Source organism: Ambystoma mexicanum, chromosome 2p (assembly GCF_040938575.1).
Source record: "Ambystoma mexicanum isolate Mex_15411 chromosome 2p, UKY_AmexF1_1, whole genome shotgun sequence".
Lineage (NCBI taxonomy): Eukaryota > Metazoa > Chordata > Amphibia > Caudata > Ambystomatidae > Ambystoma > Ambystoma mexicanum.
In genome coordinates this window covers 1,394,351,531-1,394,371,753 of record NC_090923.1, presented here as the reverse complement: position 1 = coordinate 1,394,371,753, position 20,223 = coordinate 1,394,351,531, and the positions used below count along the sequence as shown (strand labels likewise).

General features: G+C 49.8%; 1 protein-coding gene across 1 annotated transcript in view; it reads right to left on the bottom strand.

The window, feature by feature from the left end:
* Window positions 1–20,223, bottom strand: part of PTPN23 (protein tyrosine phosphatase non-receptor type 23) — a 1,404,706-nt gene that overhangs the window by 115,457 nt on the left and 1,269,026 nt on the right. Inside the window, exon 23 of the mRNA XM_069645827.1 lies at window positions 447–585. Within this exon, the coding sequence (XP_069501928.1) occupies window positions 447–585 (139 nt within the window). The remainder of the gene's footprint in view (window positions 1–446; window positions 586–20,223) is intronic.

Genomic DNA, 20,223 nt, shown 5'->3' with positions numbered 1-20,223 from the left:
AAAATAAAATCTTTCAACCAAGGACCCTCCACTTTTCAAATCCTTATGGATAAAATTATAATGGTGCTCTGAACATGTGTCTTTAAATGTTACTTATCTAGGCTAAAATAATTGTATTTCTCAGTACATCATGTTTTCAATGTTTCACTGCATCCTAGCATCAATTTGTCTCAAGTCATATTTAATGTTGTGCAGTTGCTCTGTGAAGCAGGCACACCAAGTGCCCTAGGTCCCTGGTTCCCTTCCACACCCGAGCCTCAATTTTAAGGGCGCTCTGCAACTCTCTAACCTTCAACAGGATGGCAAATATTTGTTAGTGGCCACCTCAGATACACAAGTGGGAGAATAATGTACCGATTCACCCAAGAGTTCATCAAAATGAACAAGGACTGACACACAGCAATATTTCTTTGATGAACCAATTCCTCAGAATGGGTCACACATACCTTTTCCTGTAGCATATGCTTCCTCTGCTGCCTCATCCGTTTGACCAGCTGAGCTAGGTCTGGAATGCCGTTGCCAGCATCTACCTCTTGCACGGCTGCATACATTAAGCAGAAGGCACCTGTCCGTCCGACCCCAGAGCTGGAAGGTAGAAAATATATCAGATGGCAAATAAAGTAGACATGTTGCATTTGTGCTGCTTACACAAACAGCCTGTTAAGAGGGAGTTCCAAAATCTGCCCTGGTGGGAGGATTCTGGGAGGCCACCCTATTATGGTGAGCAGGGAAGACAGAGGTTAGCCAAAGCCAACCAAGCTGAGGAAGCAGAGTGGTAAAGCTTAGTCTTGTGAAGGGAGCGAGTCGGTTAGGTCTACAATGAGTCCACAAAGAGCATTACCAGTAATTCCAATAAAACAGCCAAGTTTATGGAAATGCAAGCATTTTTTTTTTTGTAACTTCTTTTTATTGGTTTTACAACACAAAATGATAGATGCATTCCCCAACTCCCCCCCCCCTCCAGCCCCCCAAAGGCAGCTGTTTTGTGTCTGTAGCCCATTGATGCCAAAGACCAGGCACTCCAAGTCGTCCAGGAAATGAACACCCCGCAATACCCCCACCCCCCCAACTATCCCCCTCCCTCCTTCCTCTGAGGCGGCTCCTCCTGGTCCATCATCCAGTAACTTCATGGGTCATTTGCCATCGCTCAATACAAGTCCAACAATCGTAGGCGTTGAGGACGCCATCCAATCCAAAAGTCGTCTCTAAGAAAGATCAAAGTCTCCTCCCAGTCCCTTGCAAAAGACTGTAGATTATTGTCCTTCGCATATGTTGCCCATTCAAGAGCAACAATTTCCCAGAGTTTTCGCAATAAGTCCTGGAGTAGGGGCACTTCCCTGCTCTTCCATCTTTGTGCTATTACTGTCATGGCTGCAATTGTAAGGATCGCCCTTGCTTTACCCCGGGACTTAGGCTCCCCCGCGCTGGTAGCCCGGCCAACTCCCAAGAGGACCTCCTCAGGGGGCCTGCTACTGTCTACTCAGTATGCTTGCTCCTGAGCCCTCTGAACCTCTAACCAAAAGGGCCTAATTTTTGGACATGTCCACCATATGTGCTGGGTCGTGCCAACCATCCCACATCCCCGCCAGAAGTTCCTAGAAGTAGTAGGATAGAACTCCCGGAGACGAGCCCGCATATAATGCCACCCAAATAAGATTTTACACCATATTTCCTGCAGGTGGGATGCTTTGACTAACTTGGGAATTTTTCCCCATAGTCTCTCCCACTCTTCACGCTCAATCTCCCTTCCCAAGAGCTGCTCCCACCTCCGCATATACGGCCATGGACTTCTGACAGTTGCATCATCCAAAATGTTATATAAATTAGATATTAGACCCTTGAACCCATCATTAGACAGAAGGAACTTCTCAAACCGTGTTGTGACCCTCGTTGCGGCCTGCTTGTTCACAGGATTAAGGACCCAGTGACGTAGCTGTGCGTATCTGAATCCTTCTCCCTCTTTCACCCCGTATTCCCTCTTACACTCCTCTAAGGAGATAATCCTCCCCTCCCGAAACATATCGCCCAGCTGGTTACAGCCCCCTTTTTGCCATTGCTGAAATGCCCCTCCCTCCATCCCTGGGGTGAAGTCGCCATTACGAAACAAGGGTGTGAAAGGGGAGGGAAAGGTTGTGATTCCTTTAATCCTCACCAATTTATCCCAGTTCTTTACCATCAATTTCGTAATAGTGCTTTCGTATAGATGCTTGGGCCTATGCTCTTTTGGGAGTCATAGAATTTCCGCCAGACTATGATGCGCCACTGCTCTATCCATTGCCACCCATTGCTTATCCTGAGAGTGGCCTCTCCCTCCCGAAGCCATTCTCCAACTACCCGTAGCTGCGTCGCCTCATAATACTGTTGAAAATTCGGTAATGCCAAACCTCCCTCTCGCCTAGGCGCCATCAACAGCTGCAAACTGACCCGCGCTTTTTTCCCTCCCCACAGGAAGACACCAGTCGGAGATCTCAGTTCCTTAAAGAAAATCGTAGGAATTGCCCGAGGTATTGCCTGGAAGAGATACAGCAACCGCGGTAGAGTTACCATTTTAACCACAGCCACCCTGCCTAGCCACGATATCCGAAGCCCCCTCCACTTGCGGAAGTCTCGTGCGATATCCTTCAATACCGGTGGGCAATTGGCTCAGTACCAGCCCGCTAAAGTCGGTGTGATTTTTACGCCTAGGTATCTAAGACCCGCCGGGCTCCATACAAATGGGGTAGCCTCCCTTAATGATTCCCGATCCGCCGCCCTTAGAGTTAAGTTCAGGAGCTCCGATTTGCCAAAATTGATCTTAAGCCCAGAGGCCTCCCAGAAATCCTCCAATAATGTCCTGCATACCCGAATGGATTCCATCGGCTCCGTTAGGGATAACAGCATATCATCGGCGAAGGCAGCCACTTTATGCTCTACTCCCCCAAATGGAATACCTTTTACCCCCTCCGTCTCCCTAATTGCCTGTAACAGAGGCTCAAGATAGATTGCGTAAAGCATGGGAGACAGGGGGCACCCCTGCTTAGTACCCCTAGTCACCCTAAAGGATCTAGACATGGCCCCGTTCACCGCTATTCTCATGGAGGGTGTTTGGTAGTTAGCTTGCACCATACGTAAAAAATCCCCACCAATGCCCATCTTCTGCATTACTTTAAACAGAAATGACCACTCCACACGGTCAAACGCTTTTTCTGCGTCCAACGATAGAAGGACCGCGGGAGTGTTCGTTCTGCGAGTCTTCTCCACTAAGTGGGCCACCTCCTTATGTTGTCAGCTGTCTGTCGGCCTTTTATGAACCCCACCTGATTCAGGTGGATCAGGCCCGGGAGAAGACCCTCAAGCCTGTTCGCCAATATCTTTGTGAAAATCTTGGCATCGATGTTAATCAACGCTATTGGCCTGTAAAATGATCTTTCCTCAGGGTTCTTATTGGGCTTCAGGAGCAGGGTCAATCTAGCCTCTTCCATAGACGGGGATATTTTCCCTGTCCTTCGAAATACATTATAGAGGTAAGTTAAGTGTGGGACCAACAGCGTTGCAAAGGTTTTGTAGAAGGCCGCTGTATAACCATCAGGGCCTGGCGCCTTATTCGAAGGTAGTCCTCTGATCACCTTCATTACTTCCTCCTCTTTAATCTCCCCATTTACGGAATCTGACTCCTCCCTACTAATCTTTTCCAATTCCACCTTATTTAGGAACTCTTCCTGCAAGCAGTTCCGGGGGTCCTGTGATGCATAGAGAGATTCATAGAAAGCCACCAACAGCTCCTGCATCTCCCCTGCCTCTGTTACTCTTTTCCCCCGAACCCGTTTTTAGAGCCGTGATCGCATTTCTGGATTTCGCTCCCCTTAATAAGCGTGCAAGGAGAGCATCTGCCTTGTTCGCTTTAGCGTAATATTGCTGTCGAACCCTCAACAGGGCCCCCTCTGCTTTTTTAGTACAGAGGACTTCCAACTGTCCTAGTGCTCCGCGATACTCCCTCATAAGGGCCCTTGTCGGGGTCACCCCCACTTTTCGCCTTGCCGTTTCGACTTCCTCTTCCAACCTCTCTTCCAGCCCTTTCAATTGCTTCTTCCTATGAGTTGCCGCCGCTATCAGTTCACCCCTCAAAGTGGCCTTAAACGCATCCAATCTTGTCTCTTCCCTCGTGTCCCCCCTTTGGTTAATTACAAAGAAATCCCTAATTTTATCCTCTATTTCCTGCCTAATGATCGGGTCTCTGAGTACCTCCACGTCCACACCCCTTTTTCCCTATGTCCTAGGTCCATTGTCATGGACACCACTTTGTGATCCGCTATACCTATGGGGCCCGTTACTACCTCGCGAACCCGGCCCACCAGACTCGAAGTTACCCAGATATAGTCTATTCTGGATTGGGACCCATGGACCCCAGGTAGGAAAGTATACCCTTCCTCCTCCCCCTTAACTTCCCGCCACACATCTCTCAGCCCTGCCCCCGAATTCTGTCCTTTAGCTCTGTCGGCATCACTGCTCCCCCTCCTTCTACAGGGCGCCCCAACCTGTCCCGTTCCTTTTCCCATGCTATGTTAAAATCACCCAGCAGGATGATCTGCCCCCGATAGCTATTATGTACCTACCATCATTATCTCTTATAATTTCGGAAGTCCTAAAATCCACTGAGCTTTTAAGAACTAGGGCCACCACCGCCGACCTACTTTCCCCCCGAAGCATGGAAGATCTGACCAAACCCCCATAACTTTAGGCGCCCCTGGTCTTTGGGCCTAAGACGCGTTTCTTGCAAGCCCAGAACATCCGGGTTCTCTTTTCTTGTGAATTGCTCTAATTTTTTCCTCTTGAGGGGGTATTTAAGCCCCTCACATTATGTGTTAGCCACTTAAGAATGGACTAGCATACCTCTGCTTCCGTAGCGCCTCGCAGTCTACTAGGGCTTCCTCCTCAGAGGGCGCCCAGGCTGCGGAGCATTCAGGTTGTCCCCCCCGGTCCCTCCCACTCCTCCTGGCGCTGGGTAGAATCCCTGCACTCTGTGCCCTGGCTCTTGCTCATAGCCTTTGCTGCCCCCACCGTTGCCCTCCCTCCCCTCCCCTCAAAAGGGCATACCCTTCCCGCCTTCCGCTCCCCCCTCTCCTCGGATATACTCATCCTTTTCTGATTCGTAGATGGATGCTCGCCCCCCTGCCAAGTACTCCCTTTGGTGGCCCACCACCCACCCTGCATTAGTTGATTTAGGTCTCTTCTTGTGCATCCCCTCCCCCCTCCCCAAAACATTTCTTGTTGGGTCCTTTGACAGTCTTTTCGCTCGATTTCACCCTCCTTCTCTTTTCTCCCACTGTCGACCAGGCCCAAGGCCTCGAATCTGACATCGCAGATGTAGCCTGCTTTCCAGACCCCGTAGGGGTGTCGTTCAGATCCACACGCAGAGTGCTCGCTCCTTCCTGTACTGTAGCAATTCGCCTCTGAGAGCCCTCCCATTCAAACAGTAATCCAAATGGGAAGGTCCATTTGTATTTAATACCCCTCTCATTCAGCACCTTAAGGTTTGGGCCAATTTGGCGTCCCTTGATGAGGGTACTGCTCGCTAAGTCCTGAAACCGCGCAATGCGGCATCCCTGATACATTATTGGCTCCTGCTTCCTTGCCTCTCGGAGGACCTAGTGAATGCCGCCAGGACGTCTCTGGGCCTCGACTGTGTTCCGGCACCCCCTCGGCCCACTCTGTGGACCCGGTCGAGCTCAATCTTTTCCGGTGGCGAGATTCCCAGAATCCCTGCTAAGATGGATTGGGACACTCCTTTCAGGTCTTTGTCTTGGACAGTTTCCGGTAGCATTTTGATTCTTATGTTGATTCGACGGGACCTGTTTTCCATGTCCTCCATTTGAATTTCCAGATTACGTGTGGCCACATCCAACCTTTCGATTGCCTCGCTATTGGCCGTCAACTCCTTGTCCATTTCCTGCAGGCCTCTCTCCAGGAGGTCCGTCCGCTCGCCCTGCTGCCGCAAATCCTGTTTATTTCTCATAGGGCCGAGTTGAGGTCGGCGCGAAGGACCTGGAACTGCTCCTGAAAGGTCTTTGTCAGGCTGGTCTGAAGGGCATGCATCTCCCCTCTAAATTCCTGTCATGACAGCGTGGCCGTACCCTCCCCTTCGGATGGCGAGACACTTCTCATTGAGTCCTCCTTTGCAGCCTTGGTTGTCTCGCTCGCCTCCTGCACTGGCCAGATGTTAGAGAGGGTGCCCGGGACCTCCCCCGGTGCTGGCAGTGCCCTCGCAGTCTTCCCCTTAGATTTTGCAGCCATATCTGAGCCGGATCCAACCATGCGGCGTGCTCCTCGTCCCACCGTTATTCCACCTCTAACAGAGAGGTCCTGCTTACTCTCCAGAGGGTTACCAAGGTACTTTTCCCCCCTGGCTCTCCTTCTGCACACTGTTCTTCTGGCTGGCCAATTCAGTGTTCAGTGGCTCCTCAGACTGCGTAAGGGCCCAGATGTCGGATAGATACCCCTCCGTGGAGGTCGGGCCAACCCCCCTAGGTGCACTCTGCAATGCAGTCCAAGGAGATCAACTGTGTTGGGGGGCGCCGGGGACGGTGCGTCCTTTCTGCATCACTTGGATGCCTTTCTTCATTAGTCTGCACCCCTTGCAGTTACACGGTGCGGCCCCCCCCAGTCGCACACCAATATTCTCCCGAGGGGCGGACACTCTGACAACGCCAACGAGGGCGTCCGCAAGTTAGCCCAGCTGAATCGCACTCTGCACCCTCTGCGCAGCTGGGATGACACAGCTCCTCTGCCCTATTATGCCCGGGCCTCCGCAGCGCTATCCCCATGAGGTTAGGCGTTAATATTGCGCGGTACCTTGCGCGGCCCCCGATGGGGCCGCCCTGTTAACTTCCACTGCTCAGTGGAATCTGCCTCTCCACTCTCCCCCACGCTGACTGCGTCCGGCACGGGGGGCACCTAGCCGGGCTCCCACTCAGCTTCACCAGGATTGGGCACCCCCGCCTCCTTTGCTGCTCCTGGGGTCTGCCGTTCCTCACGAGACACCCCCCACTTGGGTGTCGCAGTCAGCCGCCACTCTCCTCGGGCCGACCCGGGCGCCAGCACCTCCGCACACCGCCAGCTTCCTCCTGGGCTTGTTCTATCCGGGCCCGGCACCCTCACCACCAGTTCCACGTTTCGGGGGCCGGCCGCGGCTCGGTCCTCCGCCACCCCTCCAGGCTCTCCCCGACCTCCGCCGCAGCGCCGGGGTTACAACAACCGGCCCGCCTCAGCCGCTCCCGTGCCGCAGCCGTCGCCGAAAACAGCCCCCTGCTCTGCTCCTCGCTCACTCTGAGCGGCAGGGTGGGTGCGCGGCGTTAACCCCTCTTCTCCACTGCTACAAGAACGCACTCAATCACCGGGGGGTGGGCATTCCCCAGTGACGGGATCCGGGAGCTCCGCCGACACGACTATCCCCTGCAGGCGGTCATCTTGGAATCCCCAATGCAAGTATTATTAGGCCTTTTGTTTACACAATAGGCAGATAAAAATACCAGGCAAATGTCACACAAAACCCTTATAAAACAGATCTATACCTTCATTCTTAGGAGAGATGGATTAGCATTTGATACAATAACCAGTGTCACACAACTAAGTTGTCCAGATGCATAAGGAGAGACAGAACTCTTCGAATCAACACACATAGCTTCCCTAGTTCCTATAAAAGGTCCAAACCTAAGATGGTTTGGAGGACTTGTGCCCAAAAGTCACCAGTTCCAAAGCATATACTTCCTTCAGGTAAGTCTTTACAGGAAGAGCTGTGCCAGTGCTTATGATTAATAAAATAGTTCCAAAGTTAGACACAAGTTCAGTTAAGTTCTCAACTCAATCCAACACACTAGGATAGGCCTTGGGAAGGATCTTTAACCCAGGTTCCACCACCAAAGGTCAGGTAAGAGTAAGTTAGGGGCAGTACTTTACGCCCAATGTAACCATATGGAGAGTATGTTAACTTACAACTCCAGACTCAGTTTCTTCCCGAGACCAGTGCAGGTGTTCTGGAATCCATTGGGGAAACAATATTCTGCACTTCGCATGGTCGAGGAAGGCATAGGCGTCATCAATGGGGGACACTTTCTGCGTTTGGATTTAGTTTCAGTCGGTCGCAGTGCACAGAAATCGGTTCCAGACAGCTTCCAGTAGAAGACCCAAATAAGGAAAGATGAAGACGTCTACAGGGCAGACCATCTCGGCACACCTCAACGATGATCTGCCCAACAATAGCAGGAGTCGTCCTTTTATCCAAGATTCAGGCTGGGAGCAAGTCCAAGCCTACTAATGGTAAGGATCTGCACCATTCAAACTGCCAGTGGATATCCATGACTAGATAGCCACTGGTCACCACATCTTCCCAGCAACAGACTTTCTGGCACCAGAGATGTGGACTGGGACTATGCAGCCCCTTTCTCTAGGACACACACAACACTCCTTAGCCCGTGAAATACACAGCTTTCCCCAGGAAAGGGATTCATCCAAGTTATTTACTGAGCTGAGAAGGCGGGAAGAAGGCCAAAGAACAAGCAACAAACCTTGTGGCATGGCCATTTTAGGGTGCTAGTCATCTTTAGTAGCAGTTTACGGTAAATGCAAAGCTCACAAGTAAAATAACAAAAACCTGGTAAGAATAGCACAGCTGCCACCAGTTTGTCTGCTAAAAAGATAAGTAGACAAAGTATACAGGTTGCAATTCACTGTTAGGTGATATGTTCAATTGTAAAAATACAGGAATTCATAAAGAGAGACTGTCTTTCAGTTTGGACAGTCTCAGGGACTATTTACTTTCCCCTTATGAATGAGCAAACAGGCAACGGAACTAAAGCAAAGGGCTTTACTTACCTCCAAAAAGTCAGGACAAGGTTCAAAGCAAGCAAAAAAGATGGCATCTAGTGATATTTCGTTATTATTTCATTCATTTATATCACATGGAACCAAAAAGATTGGATGTCCCATAGAAATCTACAGAGAGAAAGGTGCAAAAGGAAAACCTTTCCCAACACAGCCCCTACTATGGAGGATAAGGCCAGGCACAACCTTGTCAGTGACCCAAGAAAAAGGTTTTGAGCAATCAACAGTCAAAGAAGGGCCTAAGCAAAGATGTCCTAGCTCCAGCAGTTTCCATGTAGTTTTTCCTGACTCTCAGAAAAGTACCTGTTACAGAGCAGTCTGGCTACCCTCTTAGGAGGGGTGTTCGGTGCAAATGTCCATGTGTGCTATCCTTTTGCCATCTACGCTAGTCCCCTACACTCTTTTGCTGGCATTTTGATGATATGATATATGATATGGCATTTATAACGCGCCTATACACAAGTGTTCCGAAAGGCTGTAACATTTTGATGTGCTGTCCTAAGTAGTTCATATGGCTACTGGGGCAAGGGTGCACCCAGAGCATTCCATCTCATCACTGGGGGAAGTTTTCTCACCCAGAAAGCGTGTTAGGCCATAGGCTGTTTGCACACCAGTGTTTCAACTTTTGGCAACACCACTGTAGCCTTTTTACTGTGTTGGTAGTCACTCTCTCAACAGGAACAAAGTGATTTCACACATTTTTGTGGCCATCTTTTGTGTGTTTTTAACAAAAGAAACAATTTTTCAAGTTCTGCCTGCGTGAGGTCATTGCACAGATCACAAAGGCATCTTCGTGTGAATGGAAGTAGCAGTGGGTGGTGGCATCGTTGGGTAAAACACTTGTGCCACATCTAGGCAGCAATGTATTAGGAAATATTTTGGCCTTGGGACTTATTTCTTTTTTACAAATTAAGCAAGGCCTGCCAGAAAGTGTGTGTTAATCGGCAGTTCTCGCATTTGAGGGTGTCAACCATTGGGCAACTATTGTCTATTTTAATGGTGCAGGCCCTTTCAATGGTGGGCTGTGGTAATCATCAGTCAAAATTGTGGATGCCTTGCAGCCATTTCTCAGGTCGCCCACTGGACTCAAGATTCTGACGAAAAGGAAGCTGCACTTAAGTACACAGAAGACTGCTGACAAAGACAACCATCATTAGTTTAGTTTAGGTTTGTTTATTTATATAGCGCGGCCAAACCCAAGGGTAACTGGGCACATTGTCTTGAGATCAAGAGAGTTACATAGTGTTGCACATACAAGGTATAACATAGGGTAGTACATTTTAGATAGGTGGCGGAAGGACCAGGTTACATATTGGTCAGTGGATGACTTTCGTTGCACAGACAAGATATAGCATAAGATAGTACAGCGTAATAGGTGGCAGAGAGGACTGGGTTACATAGAGGTCCGAGGAGGGAAGCATCTTGGAGCATACAGGATTTCCGTAAATAAGTGCAATGTGCAGGATTAGGCTAGGAGCAGTAAGCTGACTATAGTGGAGTAGACAGTAGAATCTTTACTTTCGCACGGAACGACCAGAATGCTATATCAGCTCCGATTGTCATTGGTAAGGCATTCCCAAAGCCTTCTCCAGGTGAAGCCCTGCATCTTCTACTGTGACCACAGAAGACCTGTGTCGCTGATTTGACCCTTGGACTAGTGGGACCAACCAGTGTCATGAACTGCAACAGAAGGCCATCATCGGACGACAACTGAAATGTCCCGGGTCCATCCCGTGGACTGCCCATCTGAAGATGAAGCTTCTCTGCTGCATCAGGTGGCGTCCCAAGCTGGAACTTGACACCGGGCAGGTCATCAATTTGTGGCCTACGGTAACCTCTCTGATGTGGCAGCTTTCCTGGATGAAGAGGGGCCTCCTTGGAGTTGAATCTTACGACTACCACAAATCTCCCCTGCTGACCCAGTTATCAGGGTTTCCTTGCTGTAGCCATGCTTCTGCAGTGTCCAGGATGTCTCTCCACATTGTGGGACCAAGTATGGCAAGCTGTGCTGAGGTTTCTAGCCTGTCAAGCTGCGAGTCTGCCGAGCCGTCCCAGAACCAGAGATTGGAAGCTCAACATAGCGGGACCCAGTCATAACACCATCTACTGAACCTGAGAACCCTGGACTTGAATCAATGGGACCAATGGCAGGAGTAAGTGTCCCCAGCAAGGGGGTCACTCAGAAAATCAGAGTAAGGAGCAGGAGTGAATTTACCTACTTTTGGGCCCCTCCCTTTACAGGCATTGTATGGGCACAAAGGCCACTCTTGCCTGGCAGTGATCGGTGGAATTCTAGCCAAGGATTCTCTAGTGGGGTGGGAGTGAGTATGTACTGTGACGAATCCCCGGATGTCGTCACTTCTCCCCTAGAGGAAGCCCTTTCCCATGAGGCCAGGAAGGTGAGGCCACTACCCGATAGTCTCCTCTCAGGGTGGTACTTAGCGGTTGGATCTCATGGGGAGGGAAGCCCCCTATGGGATTAATGACAAACTGGGGAGAACATGCTAACCCCACAGCCAACCTTACCCTGGCCCACCTTCTCCACCAACTAACACAATCACTATTGTTCCTATGTGTTTTTCCTGTACTTCCAGTATAGAAAGTACTGAGAAAAGGAAGAGTCAGGAAAACACAAATACATTTCCCCTTCCTAATACCACGACGAGGATGGACTCTGTTAGTTCGTGGGAGACTGATTAATTTAGTACAGGGACGAGGAGGCGGTGCAGAGTACTAAGGAGTACCACGCAGAACCAAAGTGAGCAGTCTAGTCAATATGGACTTGATCAGTGTATAAAAACTGAGGAAGGCCTCTGAATAGGGTCAAGCCCTCCCTATAGAAACCAGGAATCCAGAGAAGGAAGCGCTGGAGAGAAGGCAGACCAGGACACCATGAAGGGAGCACACCGCCACAAGGAGGGTCCGGTGTCGAGGGACCGCTCCACGTAAGAGGAAGAAGTAGCTCCTGGTGCCCCGTTGGGACGGCGAACATGCAGAGCAGGAAGCATGATCGCTGAAAGGACATTTCCCTCGTGGAGCTGCCGCAAGCAGAAGAGGCCCGCTGACCGGTGAGGAATCACTGAGGCGTGCCAGAAGCATCATCAAAGCACTGAGAGCATTGTGGACCGAGGAGACGGGTATGCAAGTGTGAGGGGAGGTGAAAGGGGCTTAAAGCAATGGTGTAGAAGCTGGAATCAGGAAGGAAACAAGAGTCACAGATCTGGGACACCAATCTTAAGAATATAAGAAGTTGTGAAAGTATCCAGGCTAATCATCATAGTCTCAGTACCTGGCAGGGGAGCCTAGCAGGTGGACTGAAGGAAGTTAGAAGAAAGTGTGAGTCTGGGGCTCACACCCATAAAGGCAAATCATCATAGTCACAGTACCTGGCAGGAGAGTATACCAGGTGGGAGAGTATACCAGGTGGACTATCCACAAATCTGGGACCCACAACCCCTTGAAGTGTCCTTGTTAGTCTTGATACCCACATTGCCCAATAGCCAGGTTGATTGTGAGACTAAGTCTGAGACCAGGGGAAGGGATCCATATCCCCAGGTGTGTTAACCCTCTGCAAGCAGTCAAGAGAAGGGAGTCATTCTCTTGGTACTATAGGACATTCTGAAACCAGAGGAAGGGAGTCATACCCCCTGGAGTTTTATGAACATTCTACAACCCACCAAGAGAAGAAGTGATTCTCTTGGCATCCTAAGAAACCTTGGAAAGACCCAGAGAAGGGAAACATTTCCCCAGGAGTTTTTGAAAATTGTGAAGATCAGAGACTTTGTTTTGCACCTTGGTGGAGAGTCAGTCCAAGGAGCCTTTTGAGACTTTGTTTTACTGTTCTGCCCTTGACGAAAACAATTAATTTTACCCTATGACTAAAGGTGGAGGTATGACCCAGAATAAAGAAGTTCTTCTTCTGAACCAAGAAGTCCCCCATTTTAGTTTGTTTCCGTTCAAGTGTAAGGGAAGGAAATAGGTTTTGGACACACAACAGTGGTGTGAAGAAAAAACTTCTGGGGCACCAGTAGTCCAGGGATGACTATAGGTTTCTAAACCATCGATCAGCCCCACACCTCTAGTACACCAGAAGGGATCCGAACAGATTGGAAAGCCAAGCAAATTATAAACCACCTTGTCCAATTTTGGTAACATGGACGGAACAGCAGGCTTATCTCCACAAGGTCATGGATCGTTGGTTAGTTGCAACACAGCAAAAATACAATTATTACCCAATGATAAAAGGGACGGTCCAGTCAAGTTGTAGAAACATATCTACTTTATTATTATTCAACAGACCGTTCTAGCACACTACAAAATACAACCCACCCTGTAAAGGAATGCAGAGGACAGACAGCTTCAAGAAGGAAAAGGGATGCCCTCTGGATACTGACAAGAGGCTAGTTAGTAAATAAATTAATCGCAATAGCTCAAGGATGCTTGGTTTCAGCACAAAAGGAGCAATGGGTCGTAAAATGTCACTAGGGGCCTTCAGAGAAGGACAAGGGGGCAGAATCACAATGTACCTTGTGCTTGTAGAAGTTCTTGGTGCTTGACAGGGTCGAGTCGGTTTGAGGGCGCTTTGCAGCTCCTGCGACAGAGTTCAAACGGGAGACAGCTGCAGGTATCAGGCGGCAGGCAGTTCGGTGAGCGAGGCTGGGCGGACGGCTGCAGGCTGGCCTACAAGCCCGTTCAGGGTCAGGAATCGTTGTCTCAGTGCTTGATCTAAAGCACTGCTCGAGGTGTATCGGGTGACGTTAGAGACTGCGGCGTAACAGTCAGCGGTGCAGGCTCGACTGGCACGAAAATGTCCTTTAAGGTGGACGCTGGCTGATGCTGGTCGATGCCTCCTCCTAGCTTCTTCACTGGGCTTGTGTCAACCTTTAAGGCGGATGACCCAAATCTGAAGAAGGGAGTCGTTGCAGGCAACAGCCTTGTCCTTGGTTTGGTTCAGAGACTCTCTGGCACGTCCCACCTAGGAAACTTGCTTGCAGAGCGAAGTAGGGCATGCTGTGTGCTGGATGGGTACCGGTTCTGGGGATGCTGGAGAGTCCCCTTGATTCATTATCTCCCTCTGTTCCCTGGGAGATGTTTAGGGGAGGGATCCTGTTCCCTCTAGAAATCCCAGCCTTTCTTCACTGGAGGAAGCTGTAAGGCAGACTGTATCTTCAGCCAGGGTTCAAATGGGTTGTCTGGTTACTCCTTGAAAAGTCTTCAGATCTCCCAAAAGAGGAGCTCTGCCCTCTTTTGAAGCCAAATGGGCCCCAGTGATTGGTGTAGGCTACGCCTACCATAATGAACCAATCCTGGGTCCCCACCAACAATAACCTGTATGCATGATGTTATAACCAGAATGCTTTGCAACAGAAAAGGTAAAGGGGTGAAAACATGTAATACTAAGTCCCACCCTTCTTCCTGTCTTTTGTGGATCAAAGGGTTTCTCTAGTTGGGGGCGCTGTTGCGCAACGAAAATGGCCGCCTGAATGCCGAGTTCCTCTCCGGCATTAATCCTTATGTAAAATACACCTAGAAGCTGCTGCCCCCGAACTGGCCACGTTAGCAGAGCTGCCTGCACAACTACTCCTGCATCCCCGGGAAAAAAGAAAGGAAGAAATCAGAGCCAGAACACCCCGTTCCCGCTCGAGGCTACGTGGGTAAGACGGCGCGTGTGTACCACAGAACCAGAGATCCCAGCGTAGAGCCCACTGCGCCAGCCAGCATGCAGGCCTCGGTGGATGCTGTAGCAGAAGCGGAGTCAGTGAATCAGGCCGAGGAGTGAGCTGATAGAGACGCCAGCCTCTGTCGCAGCTCCCAGGGCTGTTTCCTGCATACCCTGCTGCGGACGTGGACGGAAGACACCAGCAGTGCAGGCGGATGTCGGGCCCGTGAGCTCACGGAACAGAGAGCCATCTAGTAAGGACGCCGCACCCCCTCCTGTCCAGGGCTTGCAGGGGCTCCGGCGGCGCCGCACGCCAAAGATAGCATCTGTGGTTCTCGCAGGGCGCAGCCTCGCGTAACACGAGGCCCGCAGGGCCGGACCATGGCCGCTCCCCACATCCTCCCCATACTATGGGCCACGCCATAAGGGGGCCAAACACTCACCGTAGGACGGGGAAACCGCGCTCCACCAGCAACAACTGCGCGGGACTGCCCAGTGGGGACGCCATTCCGACAACGCCCCAAGGAAGGAGAAGGAAGGGACAAATAGGAGGTGCTCGGGGGGAAAGGTGAAGATATAGGCTAAATCAAACAGTTCGGAGGCCACACGAGATCCACACGTATCATCAGGCGCTATATGGGCCGGACAGCCCAAACCATTTGCAAATTCACTCGCCGCAACAGCTAAACCTGGTCACGCCAGTTCTAAACTTGTTCATATCGGCTCCGGGTCCAGCAGAAGACGGGATGTACAACACTGAAGGTGGGCCCATGTGCAATCATTAGATTCCCTGGTGGTGACGCAGTATAAGGGACTGCAAATACGTCAGAGGACACAGTCCACTCTTGCAATCTATGTGGAACATAAACTAGACATCCATTCTGCTAATATCCAATACCCCAGAACATCAACAACCTTCATCAAACCCCGGCTAGGCTGCTGCAATCACCCGTGTGTTGCGATCCAACACTGAGCTCAGCGGGAGATGGAGGCCCTACTGCCACTAAACCACCTAGACGAAAAGAGGGCATAGCTGACCGGTGCATTGACACAGTCTCTCCTGATAGCATCGCTCCGGGCAGCTTGCACGCACGCCAGCTCTACACTGACCCATATCGGCTCAGAATTCAGCAGAAGCCGGGATGAACAAGACTGAAGACGGGCCCACAAGCAATCATTAGAATCTCTGGCGGTATCGCAGGATAAGGGAAGACAAATACGTGAGAGGACACAGTCCACTCTTGCAACAACTGTGTGGCACATAAAATGGACATCCAACCTGCTAATATCCGTTACTCCAGAACATTAACAGTCTTTGGCAAACCCCCAGCTAAGCAGCTGCAATCACTTGTGCGTTGCGATCCAATACTGAGGCAAGCGGAGGACGGAGGCCCCACCACCTTTAAACCACCTAAACGAGGGAGGGCAAAAGCCAACCGGTGCCGTGACACAGTCTCTCCTGATGCCATCGTTCCTGGCGGCTTGCACAACGACCTAGAGCCGACTATTGACGCACATAGCACGGGCTGGTCTTCCAACTATACCAACTGAACAAATCCATGCAGGATAGTCATTCTTGAGATGCCTGGAAAGAACATCATAAAGACAGGCACGATGGATTCATACACAAATTCGCAAGTGTTCACAGGAAGCTCGGACCCGCCAGAGGCAACCACAGCGGCGTCAGACGACATGTAATTCGACCACCTCCTTACCACGGTACAAAATGGGTTCCTAGCAGTCAATGTCAAACTGGATGACATCGGTTCAACAATAGGCTCCCTCAAAGCCTGTGTCGACAAAGAAAGTGCCCGCATTACAGAAACAGAAACCAGAATCAGCACCAGCGAAGAATCAATTCACCAAAATACCCATGACATAACACTCCTGAAAGGGGAGATGACAAAGCTACGGGGCAAATGTGAAGATATGGAATCAAGATCGCGCCATAACAATATACGGATTGTGGGGCTATCGGAGTCCTTTGGCAAGGGCCGAATGAAGTCCTGTATTGAAGACCTACTGAAATCCCTGTTCGGCGAAGACTCCTTCTCCCAACAGTTCTTGGTTGAAAGGGCGCATTGTGCACTAGCTCCGGCCCCCAAGCCGGTTGCCTCGCCCCGTCCAGTCATCACTAAGTTACTCAACTACAGAGACAGGGACACGGCGCCGAGACTGGCAAGAGAAATGGGACCCCTAAGACACGGCAACAACAACATTCACATTTATCCCGACTTCTCTGCTGAAGTCCAGAACCAAAGACGATCCAACAAAACAAACACCAGCTCAGGCTGAGGAAAGTACCATACGCCCTACTGTTCCCCGCAAAGCTAAGTATACAACATGGGGGACGGGCACACTTCTTTCGAAACCCCAGCTGAAGCTATGGCGTATGTAAAAGCATCAATCCCCCCTCCCTCCTGGAAGAAACGAATACGATCAAAACAACCTACAACCACCGGTGGAAGAACCGGGGAACTCCAATGACTGATGGCAGCCACACGATATCCTTTATTCTGTTTATGATACTATTGCGGCAGCCTGAGGGGGCAGCTCTCATAATTTAATTTTGGCCGGATGAGTTGCGCTCGGATGCAGGCGCTGCGCTGCTGCACTCATCCCCCCTGGGAAGAACCACAAGTTTGCAACTAGGGCTCATCATCATGTTGGGGCCCATGGTGTGGGTGGGGGTGGGTGTTGGGCGCAAGGAACTGCTCGGTTGCTTGAGAATGTTATATCTTTGACAGAGCCACTGTTGGGCACTGCGAGTTAAGGTTAACTGATACCAATAGTTTTAAAATTGCAATCACTTTAACAAAAGCCAAACTTCTCCAGAGAATGACCCCATTCTTCTTGTATCACCCATATGCAATGACATGACAACAGGCAAAGCCACACGCAGGGTTGACACTTAAATTGCTCACTTGGAACGTCCGTGGGCTAAACAACAGAGCAAAAGCTAGCAAAGTAGGAGCATACATCAACAGACACCACCCTCATATTGCTATGCTGCAAGAAACCCACGCACTACAAAAACTCAATAATGGCATTCTACGACAATGGGGGAGCAACAGACACTACACCGAATACTCATCCCACAATTGGGGGGTCCTCACGTTGATACATCCATCACTGGGGTTCGTGACTGAGAAAAGCAAAGTTGACCCTCAGGGTAGGTACGTGATTGTGTGGGGCAACGTTTCAGGGGAGAAATTAATCCTAGTCAACACTTATGGGCCGAATACAGATTATCCCGAATTCTACATAGACGTACTGACCGAAGTCGGCCCAGCAGTGGGCACATCTATACTATGGGGAGGGGACTTCAATACCATCTTGGATATCACCATGGACAGATCTTCTGATAAACAGAGGAATCTCACTAGATCGGCCACTGTACTATGTCAAGCCCTAGAGGAATTAGGTCTGGTAGATGCCTGGAGAGGGACACACCCTATGGACAGACAATACACGTTCTATTCCTCAGTCCATGACACGGAATCAAGGATAGACTACTGGTTTATCTCATCCCACTTGTTCAGTTCAGTACAGCACTGCGACATACTCCCCCGCACATTATCGGACCATTCCCCAGTCACACTCGTGGTGAGGATCCAGAACATAACACCACCATTCAGATGGCGTAGAATGCCCCCAAATATCCTTAAAGACACGAATGTAGTGGAGTCATTACACATCGAGATCGAGGAATTCTTCCAACAAAACAAAGGGTCAGTTGAGAAATGGTCGACCATTTGGGAAACATTCAAGGTGTGGATAAGAGGTAATATAATGTCTAAAACAACTGGCCTGCTTAAGGCTGTCAAAACTGAACTAACTGTAACGGAAACACACTTGAAAACACTCAAAAACAACTACAGTACAACACATAACAAACAAACATTAGCAGAGATTAATGCAGCCCTTCGGAGATTCAATGACCTGGCATCACAAGAGCAACAATACATGGCTATCCCAGCCAGAGCACGCAGATATGGGGAAAGTAATAAGGCGGGACATTTACTAGCATGCTTGCTTAAGTCTGAATTTAACCACACACCCATCACAAGTATTGTAACGGAAAATAGGGAGGTGGTGAACGGGGAGTATGACATAAATTCCGAATTCACCAAATTCTATAACAATCTGTATGCGCTCGGGAAGACTTCAAAGAGTACCTAAGCAAGATCACACTCCCTAAACTCTCGTTAGAAGACAAATGGGCCCTGGAACAGCAGATAACTAGCGATGAGATCGCAGATGCAATCAAATCCTTGGCATCCGGAAAAGACCCGGGCCCAGACGGACTATGCCCAGAACTATATAAAGAGTATTCCACCAATATATCCCCGATATTGACATATGTATGGGAAGAGGCTTTGAGTACGGGCTCCCCCCGAACACAATGACGGAAGCAATCATTACAGTATTATTAAAACCTAGACGCCCTCCCCACAAACTCTCCTCCTACAGGCCCCTCTCATTAATTAATACAGACGCCAAGATTTAGGCAAAGGTGCGGGCAACTACACTATTACCCAAAATGACTACCCTCATACACCCCGATCAATGCGGCCTCATCCCGGCAAGGTCTACGGCATTAAACCTATGCAGGCTATTCGGAGTCATGGCACAGAGTAAAGCAGAGGTGCAGGCAGTGGCTGTAACACTGGATGCCAAGAAAGCTTTCGACTCAGTCTCTTGGGTTTATTTATTCGAGGTCCTTGACAAATTTGGATTTGGTTCATACTTCACACAATGTGTCTGACATCTTTACACTTCTCCCAAAGCCAGGGTCCTCACGAATCATACCCTATCCAACCATTTTAGATTACACAGGGGAACTAGGCAGGGATGCCCCTTCTCGCCCATCCTCTTCGTTCTCACGATAGAACCAGCCACAGCAGCGGTCAGACTAGAACAAGAACGTAGGGGCATTAGGATGGCCGGCATTCTCCAATCTATTTCACTATAAACGGACGACACATTATTGTATATACGCGAACCAGAGAAAAATTTAGCTCACACATTAGCAGTGATGGAAGAATTCACGATACACTCGTGCTACAAAATAAACACCACAAAATTTGAGATATTCCCATTAACCCCCGGCCACCGCCCGTCTTACACATACATATGATCTTAAATGGTCCCATGACCATATCAGATATCTTGGGATTCTCGTCTCCAGAGATAGGATGTCCCTATAAAACGACAATTATAAATCCCTACTACAAACGATCCATACTAAATTGCAAATATGGACTAGGCTTCCCATATCACTCATTGGCAGAGTCGCAGTACTCAAAATGGTGATACTCCCTAAGCTCCTATAGGTCTTCAGCAATGTCCCAATATGGCCAGGCAAACCCTTTTTTGAAAACCTACGATCCATGGCATCGACAGTCATATGGAACGGGGGCACTAATAGGATGAAGTGGGAGAAATTGGTGGAGCCGTACGAAATGGGGGGCATTGCTGCACCCGACTTTGAGTTGTACTACCTGGTAGCACAAGCACAATACGCTAAATACTGGCAGGACCCAGCAGATAGAACACCACATGTTCCCATAGAACGACACTTGGTCCGGCCCACTGATCTAAGCTCTGCAATATTCTCAAAAACCCATAGGGATGAATGCAGATTTGACCCGGCGACCTCCATGATCGTGGCCTAGGCCAGGATCAGTAAAAGACTGCAAATAGAT